The sequence below is a fragment of the Mesocricetus auratus genome, unplaced genomic scaffold (assembly GCF_017639785.1).
Source record: "Mesocricetus auratus isolate SY011 unplaced genomic scaffold, BCM_Maur_2.0 Super-Scaffold_100006, whole genome shotgun sequence".
In the NCBI taxonomy this organism is placed as follows: Eukaryota; Metazoa; Chordata; class Mammalia; order Rodentia; family Cricetidae; genus Mesocricetus; species Mesocricetus auratus.
The window spans coordinates 96,163,977-96,189,220 of record NW_024429190.1 but is presented as its reverse complement, the minus strand read 5'-3'; the positions used below and the strand labels follow the sequence as shown (position 1 = coordinate 96,189,220).

General features: G+C 42.4%; 1 protein-coding gene across 5 annotated transcripts in view; it reads left to right on the top strand.

Annotated features, from left to right (window-relative positions):
• Nucleotides 1-25,244, top strand: part of Grid1 (glutamate ionotropic receptor delta type subunit 1) — a 703,193-nt gene that overhangs the window by 631,688 nt on the left and 46,261 nt on the right. For all 5 annotated transcript variants that reach the window (XM_040747685.1, XM_040747682.1, XM_040747684.1 and 2 more), the window contains one exon: nt 19,311-19,506. In XM_040747685.1, the coding sequence (XP_040603619.1) occupies nt 19,311-19,506 (196 nt within the window). The remainder of the gene's footprint in view (nt 1-19,310; nt 19,507-25,244) is intronic.

The following is a 25,244-nucleotide window of genomic DNA, read 5'->3' as shown; positions in this document are numbered from 1 at the left end:
AAGTTGAAGACATCCTCTAGTCAAAATTCTCGTACATGCTGCTGTTTCTCAGTGTATTTGGAAGGAATTGACACTATCATATAGCATATGTCTAGCCTGATCAAAATTTAAAATTCAGTATCTGTTTGCTACTGAACACATATCCTTTGCTATTATTGTAAAGTCAAAAAACTGTAAGATGAACTATTATTGTAAGGCCATCTTCATTCTGAAAAATAGGGTATAGTAAATATTTAATAACAGCTACTCCACAGTCCCTATTAGGAGACATTTATGAAAGTGACAGTCTAATTTGTACATGTTCAATACAAAAACATTTTATTACAAATATTGTCAACCTACAGTTGGATGAAAATTTAGATAAAAATCCTGTGGATATGTAGGGCCAACAGAATGGTGTGTGTGGGGTGTGTGTGGGGGGTATGTGTGTGTGTGTGTGTGCACGTGTGCACACACCCACATGCATGCATGTGTGTACTTCACAATTGTCTGATATGACTATGGACTGTCAGGTAATTGCTTTTTGTTTGGGTTTGGTAGGTGTTTGCAGGAACCTGAACCGTGACCTCGGCTGAGCCCTTGACCCCTCTCCCACCCTCCCCTTGAGGAGTTATGTTGGCAATGTGCCTCACTTCCTGAGATACTCTGGTGATGCATATTTATATATTTCTAGTCATCACCCCAAGAGCTCAGATTTTCCTGTCCTTGGTGTCACTTTAATTAATACACTCCCGTGTGCTGGGTGACAAAATTAGGCTGCAGGGGTGGCAGGCATTTATATCATGAAACGAGAGAAAAAGGTGTTTGTACCATTTTTTTTCTCCTCAAGCTCTGCTATTAATCTCTGCAATCAATACTTCTTTATTTTTGGCTCTAGAAGCTGGTGGGGTAGGATCAGACTGTCAAGCCAGTTAAGGCCACATCTGCATAAGTAATAAAGATGGTTTGTTACTTTCACTCTCAGTGAAAACACGTGCCCCTGGCCAGATGTGACAGGGACAGTCTCTGTGATTCTCATGCCAACTTGATGATATGTTTGATTTAGGTAAAGTGCCTAGAACCTGCTGGGACTAAGTTGTTATTAAACACCATCTGCAGCTTTCACTTTAATTAATATCATAAGAGTTAGGATCCATGCTTTCATTCCCCTATTAATCCTTGCTAGATATATAGCAAGGAGGAAGAGAATGGGAAATGTAAACCCAGGTGATACTTTAAAGGGCCTAATGTATGTTGAGCCTCCGAACTCATTTCTAGACAAGGGTTGCTGAGATTTGTTTTGTGGACAAGAAACTGCCAAGTAGGTTCAAAAGTAAAGCATCCTACTGCAGTGTCAGTATCGGCCACATTAATTTCCTTGACTGTTTAAGGAAATAATCTCAGCAACAATAATACTTCTACTAATAGAATAGTAACAATGATGGCATCAGCAATAGGTATCATTTATAGAGGGATTATTTGGCTGTATCGTGAAATATACTATATACTCAAATATGTATTTATTTACACCATCCTTCATTATCCATAGGGAATTAGTTCTAGATCTTCTGTCCCCTGTGGATATGAAAATCCATGGGCTTTCAAGTAACTTATATAAAATGGTAAGGTGTTTTCGATATGACCTACCTACATTGCCTATTGTATTTTAAATAATTTCTAGATTATTCATGATACCTATACAATATAAATGCCACACATGTAGTAATATAGCATATTGTTAAAGGAGAGGAGACAAGGTAATGTCTGTATATGTTCAACATAAATGGATATTTTCCAAATACCATCTAACTATATTGTGCATTTGGAGAGTCAATACTGTGTGTACTTTATAACTGTGTGATATAACTATGTGCTAGAACTAACTGCTTTCCATGAATAATATAATTTACTTTTTACTACACTGAACTACTATTGCAGATGCAGAAGCAGAGAGCCAGTCCATGCTTCTGGTATGAGGCAGATTCAAATGTAAGCTTGTTGAATCAAAGTTGACACTTTTCCCCAACATCTATCACTCCATGAAACCTATTCAGGTTGAAAAGTTGAAAGAAACATTTCTAAGAATAGGGGACACCTATTGTACCCTCTTGAGTATCATTTACCCAGAAGTATATAAAGCCTTGACTTCTGCTATCAATGCCTCTGTCAACCCCAAGAATTTATGACTGTGGTCTTCAGCTCAACCCTCTGTAGAGCCTCAACTTATTGGACGGGTTTTCCATATACAACTGAGATTGGCTGGGTCTGTGAAAATGTTCCGTCTAACCATGTGCAATCATACACCTATTGAGACATCTCATGAGATGAAAGATGGAAACAGATTGTGAAGTCTGCACTGTGATGTTTTATCTAAAAGTGGTGCTTTTAAAAGGAAGAACATCCTGGAGTCAGGCCCCTTGACACACATGTCCACAATTGCCATGATATTGACTCTAGTATCACAAGCAAGTTTGGCTTGTATGGTTTGGCTTCATTGCCAGGAATGAAGACGTTTGTTCTTGCCTTTTTTGAGGTTCATGAGGACTTACAGAGGGCCCAACAAACAGGCATGCTTTAAACATCATGCCTCCTCTTGCTAGAGGTTGCTATATATTGATATCAGACTATCATGCAAGGAGTTGTGAAATTGTGACCATTGATCAGGAGCTCTCCACTAACCTTTGCCCTTCCCTGTGGCTTGCCTCGACAGTAGCACTGTAAAGTTGTTCCATCTGATAAAATTCTCTTGAGGGCAGGTGCTAGAAAATGCTAGAAGCTAACTTGAGTTGGAAAGTGCACTGGCACTTCACTGTCTTCGACAAGTCTCTTCACAAACTAATGTTCCATTGATTGTCCATCACACTATCATTGAACACACTTGGTGTCTGGAGTTGGCTGAGCATTGGTAAAATAACAATACTTCAGCAACATCATCATATAAATGACTTAATGACTGCACTCCTCATCCATCCATCATCCATCCATTCATTTCTATAAGAAAGAGACCAATTGCTCCTATGTATCCATTGTTGTGTTAGTTCTGGAAATAGAAAATATCAAGGGAACACACCTTCTCTTTCATGAAGTGGCATTTGGCAATTCAGAGCAGAAACTGAGTCACTGAACACAGTATAGTAATACTGCCGTGATAAGGGATATCTCCATCATTGCCAAAATGGGGAATGTGTCAGTCTTCTAGGACAGCCAAGACAAAATACCATAAAATGGGTGCCTTGGATAACAAAAATGCATTGTTATATCATTCTGGATGCTAGAAATTTGAGCTTAATGTGTTGGTTGGTCCTGTCTACAGGCCAGGAGGAATCATCTTTTCTTCACTGATCCTATAGCTTCTGATGGTTGCTACCCTCTTTGGTATCCCTTGGATTAATCCATGAATTACCCCAATCTTGGATTTCATGTTTGCTTTGTGAATTGTGAAATATGTCTATGCATATCCAAATCTTCTCTTTTACTAAGTTCATCAGTTGTACATTTGTTTGAATGTGAATGTCTTCTATAGGCTCTTATATTTGAATATTTGGTCCCTAGTTGGTGGAGCTGCGTAGGAAGAATTATGAGATCTGGTCTTACTGGAGGAGCTGTGTCACTGGGGAGGGAAATGTTTCATAGTGTGTTATCACAGCAGTAGTAGTCACCTAGACAAGCTGCATTGATGTAGGGTGCACCCAATGATCTCATTTAGCTTATCTCATAGGGTGGCCAATAGGAGGTCTGGACATCAGTGTTAAATTCAGTCCAACCTATAACATGGGAAGGGGTTATCTTCAGTGTTAGCATAGAATTTGGTGGTGGTGAAATGCAGCCACACCCTATAATATGTGGAGCTGACTGCATGTTTAGAACGATGTGTTCCTTATGGAAGAGACCAAAGGAGAAAGAGTTGTGAGCTTATGGGAAATTTTTCAGTTTGGTCAGAAGACAAAGTATAAAATAATGTGCGACAAGTCCTGCCTGGTGTAAGAAGTTGTATGTGGATGGATCACTTCAACCTGGTGGCAGCGGGAAGTCATAAAGTGTTTTCAGTAATCATCAGAGTTAGAATCTCATCATTGCCGCCCTCAGAGCAGCTTGTCACCACTCCATGACAGGACCTTGTATCTCCTTCAACAGGCCACACCTTTGTTTTATCAGCCCCATTTTTGCCTCAAAAGAATACTGGTTGAAGTGCAGTTCTGACATAGGCGAGGCTGGCTTCTTCCTCAGGGAAGAGTCCTGAGAAGACAGAATAGACTATGTCAGTGCACCATCGACTCCACTGGGGTGGATGGGAAGAATATAGGCAAGGATGGGATACAGCGCACAGGCTTGAAAGGGGGCAAACGTCTCTGGGATGGTCCTGCTTACTCCTGAACTGCCTGTTACTGCATTTTCCCTCCACTCTGTTCACCTTGCCTATTAAGCCAACTATCTGAGCCCTTTCCTTGGGACTCAAACCTAAAACCAATAGTCCTAAATTTCTTCTGACCTTTCTTGTCCACCCATTATAGCCAATCTAGGAAAGGAATGGTTCAAAAAGTAAGTGTCCCTATGAATTTTAATAACTAAGGTATCTAGAATAGGATAGGACATAAGTAACAGGGATGGGACAGTTACCCATCTGTCATTCACCCACTTAAACAAATTGGAATGAAATGTTTGCTTGATAAATCTTGGGATGTAGAAATCTAGATCTACATGCATCTTAACCCTTGTACTTCTTGGAAACCCAGGAAGCATAGGAGGCAGAGTCTGTCCCACCTGAAAGAGATGTCCTATGATCATGGAAGAGAAAGAATTCTCTAGGAGACCTTGTCTCCAGAAGACAGTGATTCTGGAGGGAAAGGTACAGAGAGTAACACAGGCCTGTGTGGATTTCTAGAAGATGCATATCTGTCTTGAAGAAGGACAGGCAGCTTCCACCAGCAATGAAAAGCTCTCTTTAACTCCAGGGAACAGTTAGTTTAATTTTAGCTATTTGGCTTTTTTTTTGTGCATCCATTGTTTTTCATTCCAAGAAACTGTGGGAGAACACTGGGCTGCTAAGTTAGGGAAGCCCATGGCCACCTGAGCTCAAGCCTTTGGAAGGATGAATTTTCTTTGCTCCCTCAAGTGTCCTGTGGCTGTGGCCTTGATGTGACTTTGGGAGGAGCTCGCAGGCCTCTGCTGCTGGAGAATAGCTGCCAGTGCCCTGCAGGGCCAATGCTTCCAGTGTCCGGACAAGCTGGGATTCAATTGTTCAAAATCTGTTTGGAATATCCACCCTATGGTACCTCTGAGTCCCAACAGACAACAAAATGAGATTCCAGGTTTTATAGAAAACAGCCCAGAAAATAGTTCATGATGCTGTGTTGCTGGAAGAAAGAATGCTAAACAAGATAAGGGTTTTTTGTTCCAACCCAGGCTGCAAGATGATAAAGTATTACAGCAGGGGAAGAGCTGTTGATCATCTTGTCCAGTGGTTTCTACTGCAAATGTTTATAGGGCCAGGCAAAGGATGTAAATGTTGTCTACAAGCAAAGGAAGCGCTGGACCTGTAAGTGTCCAGAAATCATAAGCTATTCAAAACACCCATGTCAAAACAAGCATACACTCTTCTAGTCAGGCAATGAGAACTAGCCTGTCATACACCCAGGCCACTTGTAACCACTCTGGAGTCTGATCTCTCGTTTGCAAGTCAGGTTAACTGACAGTCACAACAGCAGCTAACACTCATGGAATGTTCCCACAGCTTTGCCTGGATTCACTCAACTCATGAATATCCATGTTCTGCCTACAAGGATACTAATATAGCAAAAGGCCGCAGGAGAGGCACAGTTTGTTCATGGCCACAGAGCTTACAAGTGGCAAATTGATGTTCCTAAACACAGCCTGTCTTCACTGCCCACATTCTGAATACCCACCCTGTACTACCATCCCATCAGGATACCCCTTGGATCACCGAAGTACTGTGCTCTCCCGTTAAGGTACTGGACTCCCAGGAAGATAGCATTTGAGCTGGACTACCATGCTCTCCTAGTTACCTCTTGCCTGGCAAGAGGATAGCAGAACATACTGGTTTCTGTGCCCAACTTTTTGTGTAGGATGAGCTGGTATAAGTTGGGGGACTGATCCTGAAGATCTTTGATAACTCCCAGGATTGCTAGGAGAGGAAGCATGATTAGACTTGTGTAGATTTTGTTGCCCACAAATGCCTGTGCCCTTCCATGTATTTTGCCAACAGTTTTTCTGTGGCTTTATATAGCTCTGTAGCTAGGTGTTTTATTCCCTTCAGGTAGTCTGCTGATGGAGGCTGGCCCAGTTCATATCACTGGTAGGAGAGAATGCCAGGATGAGGCTTTTGCAACTTGTAGAACACCTGGGGTAGTATGGCTTGCAATTGGCACGACTAATTGTGCTGCAAGAACCTTCTTTCCCATAAATCATCTGTAACTGAATGGTCCATGGCCTGGGCATCATTCCTAGTTACAGCTGATTAAGCATGATCTTTAATGCACTTCTGTATGCAGGCTTGAGAAGGCATGGCTTCAGGTTAATCAGCAAGCTCACCTAAATCTTGGCATGGACCTGCCCCCAAACCTCATTGATGATCAGAGAAGAAGGCTCTAAAGATGGATTCTCCAGTCCTTGTAAGAGCATTTGTTTCAAGGGTTGGTCTCTACCATCCTCTGCACTCAAGTAAGATGGATAATAGTAAAAACACCATGCGCCTCCCTACCTTCTTTCCTAACTTTGTCACTAGAGTGATAATCCTCGTTCAGGTGACTTTCTTCTGCAAACTGGTTCACAATAGTTGCCATCTGTGGCTTTACATTTAATTACATCTGGTATTTCATTGTTCAATAACAGGCTTCTGTGTGTTAGTATTTTCTTTCAGGTTTTGCCACAGGGAAATGCCTTAATTTGTTTTCCTGCACCATGAATGCTGACTTCACAGACCTATGTAGTTTATGAACAGACCTAAGTCCTCTGAATAGTTATCTTGGCTCCATCGGCATAAACATGAATTGGCCTCCAGGGGTGTTCCCATCTTGGCACTACTTCTTTGTTTTGAAATTTCTCATAGCAAATGGCATCCCTCAGGCCAAGTGTTCAGGTCCTACAGCAATACGTTCCTTGGCAATTTCTTTCTTCTTCCTATCCTGAGATCCTTAAGTATATTCTCATGCCTACATACATCTAGACCTGGACATGGGTGCCTACATACATGCACTGCACACATGGAAGTACATATGTTAGTACATATGTACTTTGTTCTAATGTGCATATGACCTGTTTTCTATTATAACTTGTCCCTGTCCATTGTATAGGACAGGTCACCTGCTTATCTCTGTATTCTCTGACCCCCTAATTGTCTAACTGCCATGATACTTCATCAATTTTCCATTTTATTTGCACTTCTGCAGTTCCATTATAACTATCTTCTAAGTATTTTATGGACAATTGTTGTCTCTGGATCCTTTACTTAATGCTCCTTCATTATTTATTATTTTTGCTCTTCTTAGTAAACCATTAATGGTTCTCATACTATTCTACCTTCATAGATATCCATGATTTGAAAATACTCTTACCTCGGTATGGGGCATTTTCAATTATTCTCTTCTATGTGTCAATTCTACTTTTCTCTTAGAGCTTTAACCTTGGTCTCTCCTTTCCCACTAACCTCTCTTTGTGCAAACCTCTAATGCTTTATTTTCTACCTAGTTGGAATCAGTTCAATATTACTTTCCTGCACCTCTGTGTCTGTGATACCATAGTATCACATTGTATATGGTGTTTTCTCACTCTCCCCACGTAAGTCAGGTTACAACTGAAGTTTTGGTAGAGTCTGGGAGTTGCAGTTATTATATATTTCTTCTAGCGTGTCCTATGATGAACATCGAAGCAGGCATAGCAGAGGGGTACAGATATCTTTAAAGAAGGAGATAAGGAATGGAGCTCAGTAGGAGAAGGACAAAGGGTGTTTTCCTGGAGTGGAAGGAGAGTCCTACACTGCCAGGTAGGAGGGAGGGAGGGCACCTCCACAGCCTCCTGTGAGGGTAGATACTCTTATTTATATTTCAGTCACATTTATGACAGTCTCATAATGCGTTAAGAGCCGCAGCACTGATATATTTAAGGTTAATGGTGCATCCTGCTTTTGTATTAATTTGTGGCAGCAAATATTTGTGGGTGTTGATAACTAGGAGACAGTCATGCTCTCAGCATGGAGGTGCAGGCCGCTGACAGGGATGCTGTGCAAAGTTCCCACTGAGTGGTAGGACACAAGAACCAGGAAAGGAGACAGCAGCTCATCATCTGGAAATTCTCTCAGGTGACTGATTCTGACTTCCACTGAATCCATGAGAAAAATGGAACTTGAACCCTCAGCACTTGACATTACCCCTGTGAAGAAGCAGGGCTGGGGATCTGGGATAGCTACTACTTTTTATTCTGTGCTGAACCCCAAGTTCCCGGAACACAGTTCTTCAACTCAAGCATGCCAAGCCATTGGTAGATCTTCACCTTGGAAGATAAAATGAGAGTGATCAGTATACAATGAGGACTTTTTTAAAATATAATTTCCAACTTAGACATTTTAAAAGCAAGACTGAGCTAACTCCAACATATACAATTCACACACACACAAATCTGCTCTGAAGATCCTCAATTTCTGAAAATCCCTCAGTTCTAGATAAATGGAGAGAGCTTATCAGCCAACTTATAGATACTAGTGATATAGCAATCAAGTGAGTATCCAGGTCTCATTCTTAAGGAAAAAACTGATATTAAACACTTTTTTTCAGGCTGACATATATTCATTTTATCATATACTTTAAGGAATAAGTATTTTGTACATGATTGTAGCAAATGCCTCTTTGAGACAGTGACATTTGTCAGAGACTCAAGGCAGCCAGGGGCAGCAGCATTTGGCTGAACTGGGAGAATCAAAGGATTATACTAGGATTATTCTAGGTTTAAGGGCTAGTGCTTAAGTGCCGGAGAGTGTGCATGTTTGGTTTAGGAACATATTACTCAACTAAATGGAAGTTACTAGGGAAGTTTCTAGGAGCCTGTGGGGCAAGTGCAGAGATGTGTCCCCAGCTAATGGACTTAAGATTCTGGCAAATTTTTGTCATCAGAAATGAAGGGATCTGATTCCCATGCTCCAGAATATTCTAATGCTCAATCTGAAAAAATAAAGGACTAAGAAAATGCATGAATAGCTTCCTATAAGGTGGTTTTGAAACCCAAGGAAAGGAGAGCTTTAGGAAGGAAAGAGATAATTTGTCAAATCCTGCTGATGTGGGAAAGAGGGCGGACTCAATTGTTGGAAGATCACTATGCCCTTGAGAAAATCAGCTTTTTATTTCATGGTTAGACAAATGAGTAAGTCAGAATCATAAGGAATGGTAGAAGGTGATGGAAATTATAGCCATAGATAACTCTCTAGAGGGACTTGATGGGAGGTTGGAATGAAATGGAGTATCAAGTTTTTTCTTTTTTTAAAGATAGAAGATATATGTGTTTTCAAGCCCAAGTAAATGATCCATATAGAGAAGTAATTTCATAATATAGAGGGGCAACTGGAGGAGCAATGCACTTTGAGAAGGCAAGCAAGTCCTAGACCCAGGAGACAGACACAGATACATTTAAATAGGAGCAGAAGTGGTGCCAGCACAAAGAAACCGGGTAGATATCAGTCAAGTTGTTTACTGATGGCTTCTGATTTCTTAGGAAATACTAAACAGGGTCATTTTGTAAGAGTCATCCAAGAGACAGGGAGAATCAGTTGTGCAGAGAAATTTAGAAGATTGTCCAGCAGCATCAAGGGTCTACTTGAAGTTGGTTAGGTTAGTGGTTCTGAAGTTAGGCCCATTGCCATGCTCGCTTCCAGTTTGGATTTTTCTTCAGCCACACTCAGCCTGTCAGCTTCAAGCACAGAATAGTTTTAAATAAGAGCTGCTTCTTCTACTTGTCTACCACAGCGTGTACGGAACAAGTGGATGCAGTCCATGCTCAAGGGAGCTCACAGTTGAGTCAGGAACATAGAACACATGCGGTAAACAGGTAAGTATCAGGACAAGGCTCAGCCTAGAGTACATAAGGTGAAATGTATCTAGTGGATGTGGGGTCACCTACCCTTCCTTCCTTCCTTCCCTCCCTCCTCTCTCCTTTCCTCCCTCTTTCCCTCTCCCTGCCTCCCTCCCTTCCGTTTTTGCGTGTATGTGTGTATGGAATGCATGCTTGTGTGTATCCATGTTTGCATGTGTGTCTGTACACATATGTGTGTATGGGTATGCATGGGTATGTGCATGCACACATGCAGACCTGAGGTTGATGTTAGGTATCTTCCTTGATCACTCTCTGCTTTATATAAAAGGCAAGATCTCTCAGTTGAACTCAGTGCTCAGGATTTGGATAGTCTAGGGAGTCAGCCTGTTCCAGGTATTTCCTGTTTCTGCTTCCCACACATTGGGATTTCAGGAAGGCCACCACAGCCACCCAACATGAATGTGAGTGTTTGGGATCCAAACTCCAGTCCTTCATCAATGGCGCTAAGATTAGCCATCTCCTCAGCTCCAGGACCCACTCTTCATAAGACCTGACTGTTGAGATGATTTCTTGGGTACAGCTTAGCAGGCAGTGTGCCTGAAGGCAGACAGGAAGACTAGTGTGAACAGGGTTTCCTAAACACTAGTGCTCCACAAGAAGAGTACCCCGTGAGGAGGCGAGTGGGGCAGAACTGTATTTACACAGGACATGAGTCCTTCAACGACAGCAGTGGCCTGAAGACTTGACCTAGAGAAAAGTGTGCTTCAGCAATGCACACAGCCCTGCACTCACTACCAGGTCCGCAGTTTCCTGGCATCCCTGAGCTCACTTTCAGATCTCACATCATTGATCCTGACCACTTTCAGGGTCCAGGCCAGGATTATTGTAATTAAAAATTGCTGGAGTTAAGGAAATGCTAGCCTGGATGGGGTTAAGAATTTTATCCCTGACCCCTGGGTGGGGGCAACGGAGTGCTGGCCTTGGAACTTTCAGGTTCTTCTGGGCTCTTGTGACTAAAGAGTGAATCTATTCCACTACAGCCTGCAGAGGAGATGTTTGGTGGGGCTGCAGTGGGGGAGGGCCTCCTCTTTGAAAGATGGGTCTTAGCTGACTAGCAGGCCTACCCAGGAGGAAAAGAGGATAGGGGAAGAGAAGAGAGGGCAAATGCAGCTAAGTTCCCAGAGTCCACAACCAGCATGTGCAGATCAGGGGCATTTTAAAAGTCATTAGAATCTCATTTTTGCATATAATACAATGCAATTTTGCAGAAATGTATTGGTTAGAGGTGGAAGTCTTGGACATGCTCTTTGCTTGTCCCTCCTTGTGCTTTTATGTTTACTAATGATTTGTCTTTCAAAGAGTGTAAGTAGATACTGTTTATAGATACTGAGATGTGTTTTTTTTGTTTCTGAACAATTTTTGTGGAGGTATATATCAATCTCAATGAATAGTGTCTTCTCTGACACAAAACATACTTTTCAAGACGCAAAATGGATGCTTAGAAAAAAAATAGTGCTAAAGTCTATATGCCATCTTTTTTCTAAACTGCTGTGTGTATAATAAACATTAATGATAAATTAGACATGACTAAAATGATGAAACAATATTATAATATAAAAGTTATTTAATAAATAAATTATTATTTTCCAGTTGATACATCAGGAATTTGTTGACTACCATTTTTGTTTTGTCTTTGTTTTTTGTTTTTTTTTTAATTCATTTTGAACAATACAGCCTTCATCCTGGTATGGCCCGTACTTACTTCCTAGGGCAGTTTTCCTGGCCTGGGATCTACTTTAGCCATTACTCAGCTCACTACTTAGAACTATACCTTGAGTAGGCTTTGGTCATGAGGAGCCTATGTGTATCTAGCTTTAGTGCCCCCCAGGCTTGCTGGAGGGTTGAGGGGAAGAGTCTCTTGGGTAAGAGGAGCTGATAGGCTGCCTCTTCATCGACCCTGCCTCTCCCCCTGGAAAGACAGCGGTGGTTGCTCTCTGTCTGCTTTTCCATGAACTTGCGCCTTCCAATCCTTCTTTGTCTAATGCAAGCAAAGACAGAAATAAAGGGCCGAATTGCCAGGGCTGATACTGAAAACACAGCCTGGATTCCTTATATAATTATTTGCTCCATTCCCACACATAAACCGTGTTGTGTTTTGCTTTCTCCCCACATTGCCTTCATTAGGGACTGCCCTTCTCGTCTTCACCATGCTCATTTACAGCCTGCTTGCCTAGACTACTTTTGTTTTTAATTTTTTAAATGTGTAAAATATTGGAGAAAACAAAAGTGTTCCGGAAAACGAAGGGCCCGTGAAAGAGTTTCACATCAGAGACCATGTGCATAGTCTCTTTCTAGACCATATACACAATCTCTGTTTCTAGACCCAGCATCACATAACTGACAGTGTGTGCCTCTCTCTCCAACTTTACTGTGTAAGTGACATGAAAGCAAGATCTCTGTGTTCTTCGTATTCTATCCCCAAGCTTACAGCAGGGCCTCAAATGGGCAGGTTCTTAGAAAATAGGGAAAATTGCATGGTGCCTGAATAAAAGAAGGAAGACCCTTGGGAAACCTTGCACTGCATGGAAGAGGCCCAAAAGACAAGGGTTTAGGAGAATCTTGAAAAATGAAGAGCCAGAAGAGGTGTGTGAGTGTGTATGTATTTGTGCATATATATGCTTGGTGTCAATGAGCTTCCAAGCAGAGGAAGGAGGATAACCAGGAGCCCTTGCTTCCTGTGTTCAACATCATCCTTGGTGGAGTCAGAAATGACACAGAAACATGAGAGTGCTAGCAGACACATCTGAACACTGTAGTAGAGCTTCCACTTATGGGGATGTGTGTGTCCGCTCTCCTCCATCTATAGGCCACTTCCCTGCTTTCCTTTAGAAGAATAATAAGAATAATAGACCTTCTGGAATTAATCAGGTCTAGCATATGGCATTCCCATGGTTGTTGAAATCTCTTTTACATGTACTGTGTATTGATTCTGTTTGTTGAAACTGTATTTATCTTCATTGCCAATGTAAATATTTCTGTTATCATGCAAAGATGTGTTTATAAATTCTGTATTATTGATTTTTCCCACGCTGCAAACACATTTATCTCTCTGTTAATGGAAATGTATCTAGAAGCAGTGAGATGGACTCATAAGGAAAGGTATGCATGTTGTGGGGGGAGCAAGGTGAGAGCTAGCTGGGAAGACTGTCCTTGACTGTGACTGAGGGGGGCATTAAACAACTTCAAAGAGGTTGATGTGCAAATGGAAGAAACCGTTCTCGGGAACTAAGGGAGACCTGCAGAGTTTGCAAGGCTGTTCGATATGCTCATGATTGTCAGCTGGCTTTCCAATGGGGAAGCCCCCACATCAGCAGTTCAGGATGGGAGATGCAGAAAACCAGCTTGAAACAGAGCTTTAGTAGAGCCGTTGAACGGAACATGCAGGCCCACACGTAAACTTGGAGATGAGGGTGGGTTTTGCCATGGGAGGGTCTTAACACTGAGTGTTGTCCAAAGGAAAGAGGCCGGCAGAGGTACTGGAAGCTACAGGACGTACATGCTTATGCTGTGCCACTTCACCGGCTGACCAAGGTCCAAAGAGCCCAGGAGGATACTTTAGAAGTCATTTCTCCCAAGGGCTTTCTACTTTCCTAGGGTGACCTCTTGAAGTAGAAGCCATTTTGTTCACAAAGCAAGTAAAAGTTTGGGTGACTCCATGGTCCATGGGTGTTCAGATATGCCTCAGACCATCCTATTAGGCATCCTGGATACCTGGACTAGGCACTATTGTTAAGGTGACAGTTTAGGTGGTGATAGAAAGATTTGCCTGTATCTTGGTGAGAAGACAGAAATAAATGGGGGTATGGGATGTTTTTCTTGGGAGATAAATGGACAGATGAAAAGCTAGGCTTTGATCGTATGTATGATCCTAAAAGTTGATGTATCCTACACATGCATTCTTCCCTGCAGTGTGACCATCCTAGTTTCTATCCTGTATTGATTGAATGCATTTAATATAAGATCAGAGTCTCCAAATTGGGTCAGGGCCGCATTGAGGAAAGAAAGTTTTGGCATTTCTCCTCCTTGGTTGAGAGTGAGCCCAAGTTTGAATTCTCTACTTTTCTCCCAGTGACTTCCATTAGTCTGTAGTCTGTAGTAATTTCCTAAGCTGTAGTCTATAGTCTGTGTCTGATGTGTGAATTTTGTCTGTAGCTATTGCCTGTGTGTCTAACACAAAGCTTTGCTTTGTATTTATTGTATTTGTATCAGAGACAGTATCACATTGGGAAAGAGTGAGGGACACTTTAAAGAAATGCTTCAGAGTTTCTTTTTTAAGAGATTAAGTAACTGACCCCAACTATCACTAACTGATTCGGCTACCAAACAGTACTGCAAACTTATTATCATCACGCAATGTCTATACGCTGCTTCCAATACTTTCGTGTGGGTATCTGTTTTATAAGGTTACTCTTGATCAGCTGGCTGTTTTCCGCAAATACTTACCCCCTACTGGCTACTCTAAATCAGAGGCATGGAAGAGTCCATAATTTGAGATGAAAACCCTGCATTAGCTTAGGCTCTGTTACCTGATTACACGTCAAATCCAAGGCAAGTACGGTTGGTTGTCACATTGTTCTCTTAAAGACAGGGTAAACAAATAGGCTGTGTATAATGCAGGCTATCAAGTCAAGTCTTAAGTGACCTTGAGGTATGTCATTAACTCCACTGTGAGGTCCCGCCAAAGCTCCTGTCTTTTAGAATATAAAATGTAGCAGCATACCACCTTTAACTCTGCCATGTGGGCACAATGGTTTAAACACTGGGGCTGCTTGTCTAGCAGAAGAGCAGACACACACTGAACCTAGACTGTGTGCTGGATATATACCTGTGGTAGTTAGTATTCATCAACGCTGAGAATCAGGCATGACTTATGAAGGCTAAGACCCCAGCTGCTAGATGTGTTGCTTTGGTCCACGTTTCTGGAACTTAATTCATTAGAATCACTTGAAGAGCTGTGTAAACACAGTTGCCTAGCTCCAGCCCAAGAGTTTCTGAATTGTTAGATCTGGGGTGAGGAGCAAGCATTTCCATTTCTCATCATACCAAGGGGTCTGTTGGGATTGCAGCCTCAAAGGCCATGGGAGATTATGGGGTACATCAGATGACTGGTACATCTAAGACAGGTCTGCATCCAGAGCTGCCAGCTGTCCAAAGCTCTCTGACAGCTGGCTACAATCGCTCTATGCTGTGTATCCCAGGTGAACCCTGGTTCTCTCACCTATCAGGGCATACATAGGTAACTTCTCATCCCAGAGTGTCCTACTCATTGGTTCTTCCTTGGCTACCTTGACCCAGGCTACATAATTCAGCTAAATGTTTCTTTAGGAAACAGCTTCTTATTTCTGGCTCACAATCTAGTGACTCCTCTCCTGATTGTTCATGGATGCCCCATTTGTAACTGTTTGGGGGCAATAACTGGTTCAGGGACTTTATCGAGGTGTGTGGTATGCACTGGATAGATTGAAATCTAACCTGCAAAGAGTGGGCATGTCCTTCATCTGTCTTACAATGCAAGTGCCTGGATACTTGTAGTAACTCTTTGCTGAAAGGAGTGGCTTCAGAAAAGGTCAGTTGTATGTGCTGCAAGTGTAGCTTTCTCCTGGTGAAGCTCCTTCACTTTTTTTGGATGGGTTTCCTATCTGCTTTCAACATCTGTCTTTTGTTGATTGCCAATGCTGGCTTGGCAGCCACATTGACCAGCTGTCCTTATTCTCCAGTATCCTTCCCTGTGTGCCTTTTCCAAAACTCTGCACTCCGTCAAGAGGGAGACTGCCCAGGGAGATGATAGTTTTGGTGTGTCCTTAGGTGGGCCCCCCTCTTCTAACCACTTTAGGCTTAGACGCGCAAAAACATGATGGTTGGACCTAGTGTATGACAGTCATGGGAGTGATCATGGAAGTCTTTGTTGAAAGAGTATGCATCTGTGATTGGAGAGATTTCTGTATATAAACTTGTGGCTGTAGGAGGTGCTAGACAGGCCACAGGTCAGAAGGTGAAGCTCCTCAGACTGGAAGTGATGCTTGGGGAAGAGGGAACAAGAAGCTATGCTGGACCCGAAAGGGAGATAGAGCCATTAACATTCAGCCTGCCTGCTTGTCATCACTGATGTTGTTCCCTGAGCCTCTGGCCAGGCGTACCATCATGAATAAATACACAGGATGGAGGAAATCTCAATTTCAAATGTGGGGATAAAACAGGAGATCAGAGCTCCCTGGAAGTTATGCATTCATTCCATACTTGTGGAAACTGCAGTAATTTAGAGGAGTTCAGTATTTAGACTCAACTGTGTAATTCATCCTGATGTTTCCCATTCATCAAAGCCTGTGTTTGTTTGTATTACCATGAGAAAAATAAAAAAAACGTAGGAAAAAGAAGATTTCCCCTCCTTTCATTACAGGCAAATTATGGCAGAGTTACAACCCTTGGGGCCCTTCAAGCAAAGGAACATCTTGCTTCAATTAGATATAAATAATGAACAATAATTAGAAAGATTTCTTCATCAAATTTGTTATTTTATGTTTCCTTTCATCTGCAATGTATTGAAATGAATCCTGAGCTCCGTTTCTGGGCCACAAAGCAGGGATCAGGGGATGCTAGAGTGTGGCAGCACAGCGGAAGGCAGTAGCAGTACACTGCTGGCTCTCGTGTGCTTGCTTTGCAGGCTGATGTCAGCCCTGGGCCCAGGGCCGTATGGTAATGATGGGACTGCTGCAGTTCCAGACCTCCAAATTTGTACAGCTGGTGGGACCCATGTGTATAATGCTAGCTCTTGGGCATTGACCCCATCAGATACTGCTCTTTGACTTGATCCTCAGTAAGAACTCACTGCTACAGGCTCAGCTGCCACCCCTTTTTAAGATATGGAAACTGAGGCATGGAGATGCTAATTAACTTTCCATGCCCACCCTATTAGTATTGGTGGGGTCTAGAGACAAGGCAAGCATTTGGACTTCAGAGCTTGAGCTTGTCTTTGCTATGGAATGCTGCTCCTGGAAGTACCAGTGAGATACTGCAGCTACGATATCCTTCAAGCTGTGGAGACTGTGTAGGGAGACCCCTCGCTTTGTGGCTAGATTTATAGAAGTGCACAGGTACATGGATGAGATAAAGGGATTCCAGGCAAAGGGAGAGGCAGAGTCTGGTAGCTTAGATGAAAGTGGGTGGCATTTCTTATTTTCAGGTTGGTGGTGTTGCTAAATAGGGATAGAGAAAACTGCTGGAGATGAGCAGAAGGTGGAAGATGTACAGATCAGCCTGGCAAGACTGGGTTGTGTGCTGGTTAGTGCTTTGTCACATTAACAAGAGTTTAGAAGACTTGGGAAGGCAGACACTCAACTAAGAAAGTGCCCCTATCATATTGCTTGTAAGTAAAACACTGGAGGATTTCTTTGATTAATAATTGATGTAGAAGGGTTCAGTCTACTAGGGGTTGTTTAAGCCCAGGGTAGGTGGTCCTGGATTGTATAAAATGCTAGTTTGGCAATCCATGGGGAGCAATCTAGTAAGCAGCACTCCTCCATGGTCTCTGTTTCAGTTGCTGCCTCCAGGTTCCTGCCCTGACTTCCCTTCATGTTAGACTTGAAGCTGTAAGATGAAATAAATCTATTCCTTTCCAACCTCCTTTTGGCCATGTAGATTATTACATCAATCGAAAAGCAAAACAAGACAGTTGGCTTGGCCCTTCCTGAGGTGAGACTCAGTGAGAGACACAGGTGATGGTATGGGTTGATAGAATACATACTGAGAATTTCAGAAGAGAGATAAACAAAAAGTGATCTGGTTAGACCCTGGAGAGAAAGCCTGGATTCCCAGTGGGATTTTTTAAAAATGTAAATTGGCCTGGTATATGGCATTCTATGTGTCATGATGGACACTTTTCAAATAGCAAACACGAACAATGTACTAATTCATCCTTCCTGCCCTCACTACAGAGGATTCCTGCCCTAACAGTGGCTCAAGTAGAGTGTCTTTGATGTTCTAATGGTGCAAAATAGCAGGCACTGGAAACTGTATTTTAAATGTTGAGTCTGGATCTCTTCCAGGGCTAGTGATGTGTGGAACGGTTCTCTCTTATGCTGCTGGCTGGCAGCAGTGACTGCATCTCCAAGTGGGCTAGGTGTTCGTGTGGGTTTAAACTGACCCTCTGTAGTGGGCTGTGTTTCCAGCTTTACTCTCTCTCTCTCTCTCTCTCTCTCTCTCTCTCTCTCTCTCTCTCTCTCTCTCTCTCTCAATTTCTCTCTCTCTCTTCCTCTCACTCACTCACAGAGGTACACACATTAAATAAGTAGCAGATTTCCCATACTTTATTATAAAGCAAGCATGGTATTCCACGTATGGTCACTTGAGTGGTGCAGGAACCGTAGGGTGAGGGAGGGGTATAAAGTACATTTTCAACTGAGCGGCATTGCCAGCTTGAGATGGGTTTGCTGCCGTGCAAAGCAGCAAGTCAGGAAGTACATGCATTTCTCTTTTTGGAAAGAAGTCTTCTTCTCTGCACCCAGCTTAGCTGTCTGTTTTCAGGCTGCCGAAGGGACTTCCAGGGACGCTCTAGCCTCCTGTCCCGTGCCCTGCTTCTCTGCGTATTGCTGCTTAGTTGTCACTGTCTTCTAAATACATTTCAATGCTTAAGAAAAAAAAAGATCAGGAGATCCATGTAAAACTTCACTTTTCACTACTTTCTCAAAAATCAGACTGGTTGCTAGGTGCTGAACATCATTAATTGGCTGAAACTCCAGCACAACTGCAAGTGTTGGAGGGGATGCCTCTTAATTGATGTAGCATCATGGTGTGTGTCTGTGCCACAGTAACCCCAAGTGTCGGGGGTAGTCATCTACGTCATCCATCTTGCCTGTTCAGCTTTGGATGCCCAGGGCAGAAACCATCAATAATTAGTGTTTTCTGTGTGCCCTGACCCTATTATACTGTGATATATATTTGTAGCTAGACACGAAGCTTGCTGATGGCAGGAATCATTTCTTACTGTTTTATGCTTTGATCTCAATACAGAACCTGGTGTTATATGCCTGGTAATCTTACTGAGGAAATGTAGCTGTGACATATGGAGGCCTGGCTGCAGGCTGAGGGACTGAGACCTTGGAATAAATGTAGGGTGTGAGGAATGTGGATAGTGGCCAGTGTAGGGCCTAGAACTCAAGAGGCGACTTGCAGCCTGATTTATCCTTACAATGTGTAGTATGCAGCAGGTGCCAATGTGTCACCCCCTTTCTGCCTTTCAGGACATTTCAGGACCTGTCCAAGCAACTGGAGATGTCTTATGGCACTGTCCGGGATTCTGCTGTCTATGAGTACTTCAGAGCCAAGGGTACCAATCCCCTGGAGCAGGATAGCACCTTTGCTGAGCTCTGGCGGACCATAAGCAAGAATGGAGGCGCTGACAACTGTGTATCCAATCCTTCAGAAGGCATCAGGAAGGTAGGCAAGAATTGGTACCAGAGTACATGTGCTGGGATAGGGGCATGGGTTTTTTTTATTTTTAGGACAGAGATACCTTCCCAGACGCCAGCTTGTAGCTAATCTGTCCTCTTACTGCTCAAGTTGTTGTCATTCTTAGCTGTAGAAGCAGAGGAGCTTGTGCGGTAAATACCTTCTAAGTTATTGCAGGAAAGTTGGTCAGGGATGAGCAGACAGGTTAAAGCAGAACCTTGTGCCTCTCTGCACATTTGTTGTTAATCTTGTGATACCATGGACCTGCTCCTTACAGGGGAGAGCACTTGGTAAAAACAGAGCGCCAACAAGGAGCACCTTCAGGACAGGTGTACTCATGCTGAGTTGACCAAGATACTAGCCTAGGGAAGACCACACATGGGGCAAAGATGATCTGAGAGCATCTTTAGCCAGTTCTATGGAAAAGAGATGTGTTTCAGAGATGGCGGGAAGGTTAGTGGTTCTGGGATGGAGCCTCTACTGGAGAGGGGAGAGGCCAGAGCCAGAGTAGAAGGTCAGAGAAAACTATCATTATCTTCTAGTTTGACATTCTGTTGTGATAAACCCCACGGCCAAAAGCAACTTTGGAGGGTTACTTTTTTTTTTCATCTCAGGATTCCAGGTTACAGTTCATCTTTGGCAGGAACTAAAGTGGAAACTCTAGAAAAATGCTGCTTACTGGCTTGTTGTCCCTGGCATGCTCAGCCAGCTTTATTGTACAACCCAGGCCCACCTGCACAGGATTGGCACCAACCCCAGTGGGATAGATGCTCCTATTTAAATTAATGTCCTCACAGACAATGTCATAGGCCAATTGGTCGGAGGCAATTCCTCAGTATAGGTTCCTTCTTCCCAGATAACACTAGGTTGTGTCAAGCTAAAATCTAACCAGGGCAGTTACTGTCCTGAGTAACTGGTCAGCCATTGCTCCTTTATTTAGCCTTTTTTTTACAATAACTGAGAGTTACTATATCATCAAACAGATGAAGTTCAGAGACACAGGGTCTCACTTATGATTAGGCTCAGAGTCGGTGTCTTCTCAGGAGCCAGACTAAGGGTTGAAATCCATTGCTATGTGCTATTCTGTAGTTCTTAAAACTTGATGGGGAAGGAAGTGGTGTGATAAACGGAGGTGTCTTGTGACTGTTAATGTTGCTGTTGACATCCTTCTGTCTAGAATTCCTAACATAGGAAAACCACTGTCTCTAAGGTCACTTATGAGGGGTATACAAACTGTGAGTGGCTACAGAACAACACTACAGTCTTTCTGCCTAGCAGCCTCATTATTACCTGTCATGCTTCCCTCTCTCTCTCTCTCTTCCCTACCTGAAGAATTCTATCATTACCCCCACAACACACACACACACACACACACACACACACACACACACACACACACACACACAAGCACACACAGAAGCAAACACACTTGGTCATTCAGTAACTGTCTGGCCTTTTTGCCCAGTGCCAAGGACGTGAACTCAACTTGGTCAGATTCCTGTGGCCACTATGTCACATTTCTATGCTCTTCATGAGAATAGCACCCATCCCAATCTTCCAGCCCCATCCCAGGAGAATCCCATAACATCCAAAAGGAGAGGCCTCAGCGCTGTGTGGGAAGCTTGGTATATTCTGGCAGAATGCGGTTTTTTGATCCATGGTCTATAACACATATAGTAGATTTTTAATTCTTTATATTTAACCAGGATTAAAAAATATTACATACCTGTGCCATTATCATACTTATAAAATTAGGCCTTCTTAATTTTTACTGCATTGTACTACATGCTCCAGCCTTAAGCTTCTGGGTTCTCTTACATCTGTGGCATCTACTTTTGTGGTGGCAGGTGACTTCATTCTGAGATAGTGAACACAAAGATGACTAACTGTCTTTGTGTGAGTGCGAGGCCTGAGTGAGGATCTTGGAGTTGCTTCTGTGTCTCAGAAAGATCCAGTTCTCTATCCACAGAGGATTTTGCAAAGAGTCAGTGAAATAGCAGTACCCACAGCACTTCTTAGAAAGAAAAAGGTAGCCATGTATCAGGAGACATATTAAGGATGGAATAGTTGCAACGCATAAGGCCATATGTAATGAATATAGCAAATAGATATATGATGGATAAAAAGAGTATATGACGGACTGCTGCAAATCAAAAAGGAAAGTTCAATTAATTACTGAAAAATGGGCAAAAGTCTTACACAGGCATATCACAAAGAGGCAACACATATGGCCAGTAATCACAGGAAGAGATGCTTGAAGTCGTTAGTGTTTTATGAAATGCAAATTAAGATCATAAAGATATATCATTTTACATCAATTAGCCTTGTGCAAAATGAGAGGTGATATAAAGGATGTAGAGTAACAGGTGCTTAATTGCTTGTGGGACTGTACTCGATACAACCCCATTGGAAAAGGGTTTGCCATTCTGTTATAGAATGAGATGTCATGTATTCTGTGGTCCAGCAATTCCACTCCTGTGTACCTACCAAAAACAAATGCCCATATGAACTCCTGGAGACATGATAACAGGCTATGGTAACATTGGTTATAGGGTCCAAACCCTGAAAACCATCCAAATGATCAATAACATGGAGAAAAACATCTGCAATTAAATGGATGAGCTACAACTGCCTTGAATGGTACAGATGAATATTAGCAGGATATTATTTAAAAATGTATTATAGGCGGTTTCATCTGCGTCAACTAATAGAAAATAACTTATACCATCTCCCCTTTTTAAAAATGTGTAAAGCACTGTAAGATACACATCCAAAGTAATGATAAAATACAAGAGTCACCATGGTCATTGCTACAGATTGGAGACATGGGCAGCAGGAAGGAGAAAACTTGTTACTGTTGGAGTAAGTCAGGGTCAGTGTTAGTTGTTGGATGAGTAGTGGTTTCATTTTTTTATATATTTTATGTCACACAATAATAAGTAGTGATTCAGTTATAAAAAGAACCATGAACAGAAATTCTATAGCAAGCTATGTGATTAATATTATTCTGTGCACCTATCTACTCTTCCAAATAAATTCAGACAAAGTCAAGCAGAGCCTGGCTCCAAACATGTGCCAGCCCTTTCCTGCTCAATCTGTATGCCTTCTTTGGTGTCAAGAAAGACAGCATACCCCACTCAAACCCTCTGGGAAGTGATAAATATGGAGATGGGTCATTGGGGATATGCCTTCCCTGAGTCTTAGTCAGTCCTAATCCATTGTTGACGGTCTTGATAATGAGAAAACCGGTATAAAATAAAAGCAAACAGTGAAGGATGCAAATAAAGGGTCCTTAACAGAACCCATGGCTTCAGGATACAGAATCTCATTCTTTTTGTCTCTGTATTACACTTAGGACATCATTTTATAAACCCCAATCTGGTCTCAGGGTCACAAAACTCCCCCTTGCATTAGAATCTCCAAGCGGGGATATTATCTGACAGCACTGAACAAATGTTCAGGCTTTTATAGCCAGTGTCATAAAAGTGAGTTTATAGTATTACCAGAAAACTAAGAATGCTACTTTTTTTTAATTGGAAGTAAGAGCTCAGATTCCTTACCAGATCTTTCCCCCTCATTTGTTCATATGCAAACTCTGGACTGAAAAGTATACTCTGCACCTATGGACCTAGCCCTCCCTGCTTGAAGATTGCATATTTTGTAACCTGATGAGTCGCTAGACCACAGCAAACTAGACTTTGTATGGCTATGCTTTAAGAGAAGACCATGCCCCAAATCCAAAAAAGAAACATAAGGAAAATTGACAAGTAGGAAGACATGGGCTGCAGCCTAACGTCTGCCATAAGAGCAGCCTCTCCAAACAGCAGTCAGAACATGCTTGCCACTGTGCACTGTAGACCGCCCTGCACAGACTAGGAGATGGCTACCAAGGGACTTCTTTTGGAGCTGCCTTTAACTGCAGAAAGACAATCACATTTCTAATTTCCAGTTGCTCTTTGGTGACTCTGGCTCCATTTCCAGACAGTGTGCAATAGTGGAGCAATATCTAATTGCTACTAAAGTCAGACCTTAGTATCTGGGCAAAGCTGGAGAAGGGCTATTATTTTTTATTTGGAAGTACTGCAGTTTTTAATGACCTGAAACCAATTTAGGTGGGATGTTGCTTATCAAGAAGCAATCCCTTTTCTGCAGTAACAGAACTCGAAAAGTTGTGTCATGGTTGCCCCAGAGCTGAGTTCTTCTGCTCCATGCCCAGTACTGCTAAGGCAAGGAAGAACACAGACCTCCCTGGGCCACAAGAAAGACAACAAGGAGCAATCTGGAAAGAGGAGGAAATTTTGTTCATGAGGAGAGTCCAATACTTACTTTTTACAAAACTGACAGTCATCTGGTATGTCTCAATAAGTACCACATTCTTCCTGAATGAGTCATTTGTTTGCCTTCTGTAGGAGCAGTGGAAGATGAATTAAGTCCACAGTTCCTACCCACTGTTAGCCAGTTACTAGCCTTGGGTTTCTCTGATGGAAGATGCAGGGAAAACATGTCCAGGTTTATGTCTTGATAGCCTTCTCCTGGAAGGGAATCCTTCTGGTCCTGAGGATGTGTGGCAGAAAGGGGCAGGGGTAACCTTCACTCTTCTCAACCATATATGCTTATCAAACAACGGAGACTAGGTAGTCAACATTGTCGACTCATGTAGGACAATTCCATTGAAATTCTCCTTTAGGTTGTGTTTTTAAATTAGCTTACTAACTGGTGATTTCCTTTATCACTCATCTGTAGTTTGGGCTAACCCATCTCCCATGCCCTCCTGTCTCCTATCCCACTGTGTCATCCATGTTTAATCCTTTAACCCTCACTTTTCTTCCCTCTCTTTTATTTTCGTGTGCATTCTACTATCTTCTAACTTATTTTTCCCTTGATTTGGATGTATGATAGTAGGCTTCAATATGGTTTTTTATAACTCCTTCCTTTGAATTATACCTGCTTTTTAGCTCCTGATTTCCACTATGGTTATCCACTCCTTGTATAAAAGTGTTTCTGCACCTAGCATTGCACCTCATAGTCCATTTTGCCTATAACCCTATCACCATCATCAAGGGTCAGGGAAAATCACAGAGAAGGCCTCAAAAAGAATGTAAGGCCTGGAGGATAGGGAGAAGTGCTATGCTCTAGACACAGCATGACTCTCACAATCATGATCTCTCAGTATCTGTGGTTGTCTGCACAAGATCTATCAAGCTGGCAAAAACCCCAGCATAGGTGGGTAGGTGGATTCCAGGACAAAACCCTCACTGGGAAACTATTGGCAGTGCCTGGTTGGTGGGGGAAGGAGGATAACTATTTATTGAAGATGTGGTCACTAGTTGGTTTCCCATGCTCCAGTGAATGCTCCATACCCATGCACTTATGGACAGCTTGAACCTAGTGGGTTGTGAAAAAAAGAAGTTACATGAAGTTGGGAGGGAGGCATATTGTGGAGAATATAGGGAGCTGGAAGGAGGAAATGAGAGTAGATTATGCTCATATTTCAATGTACACATACATGAAATTCTCATAACTAAAAAATTATAAAAACCATAAAGAGTAATCAAAGATTGGCAAATCTATGCCATATGGTTATAATCCAAATATATATATATTGTAAATAAAATGTTTCTAGAAAATGTCTCTACCCATTCATTTACCTTCTATTTATGTCATATCCTGCTTCTCCAGCAGAATTGATAGAGACCATATGGCTTTTAAAGCCTAAAATAATTATT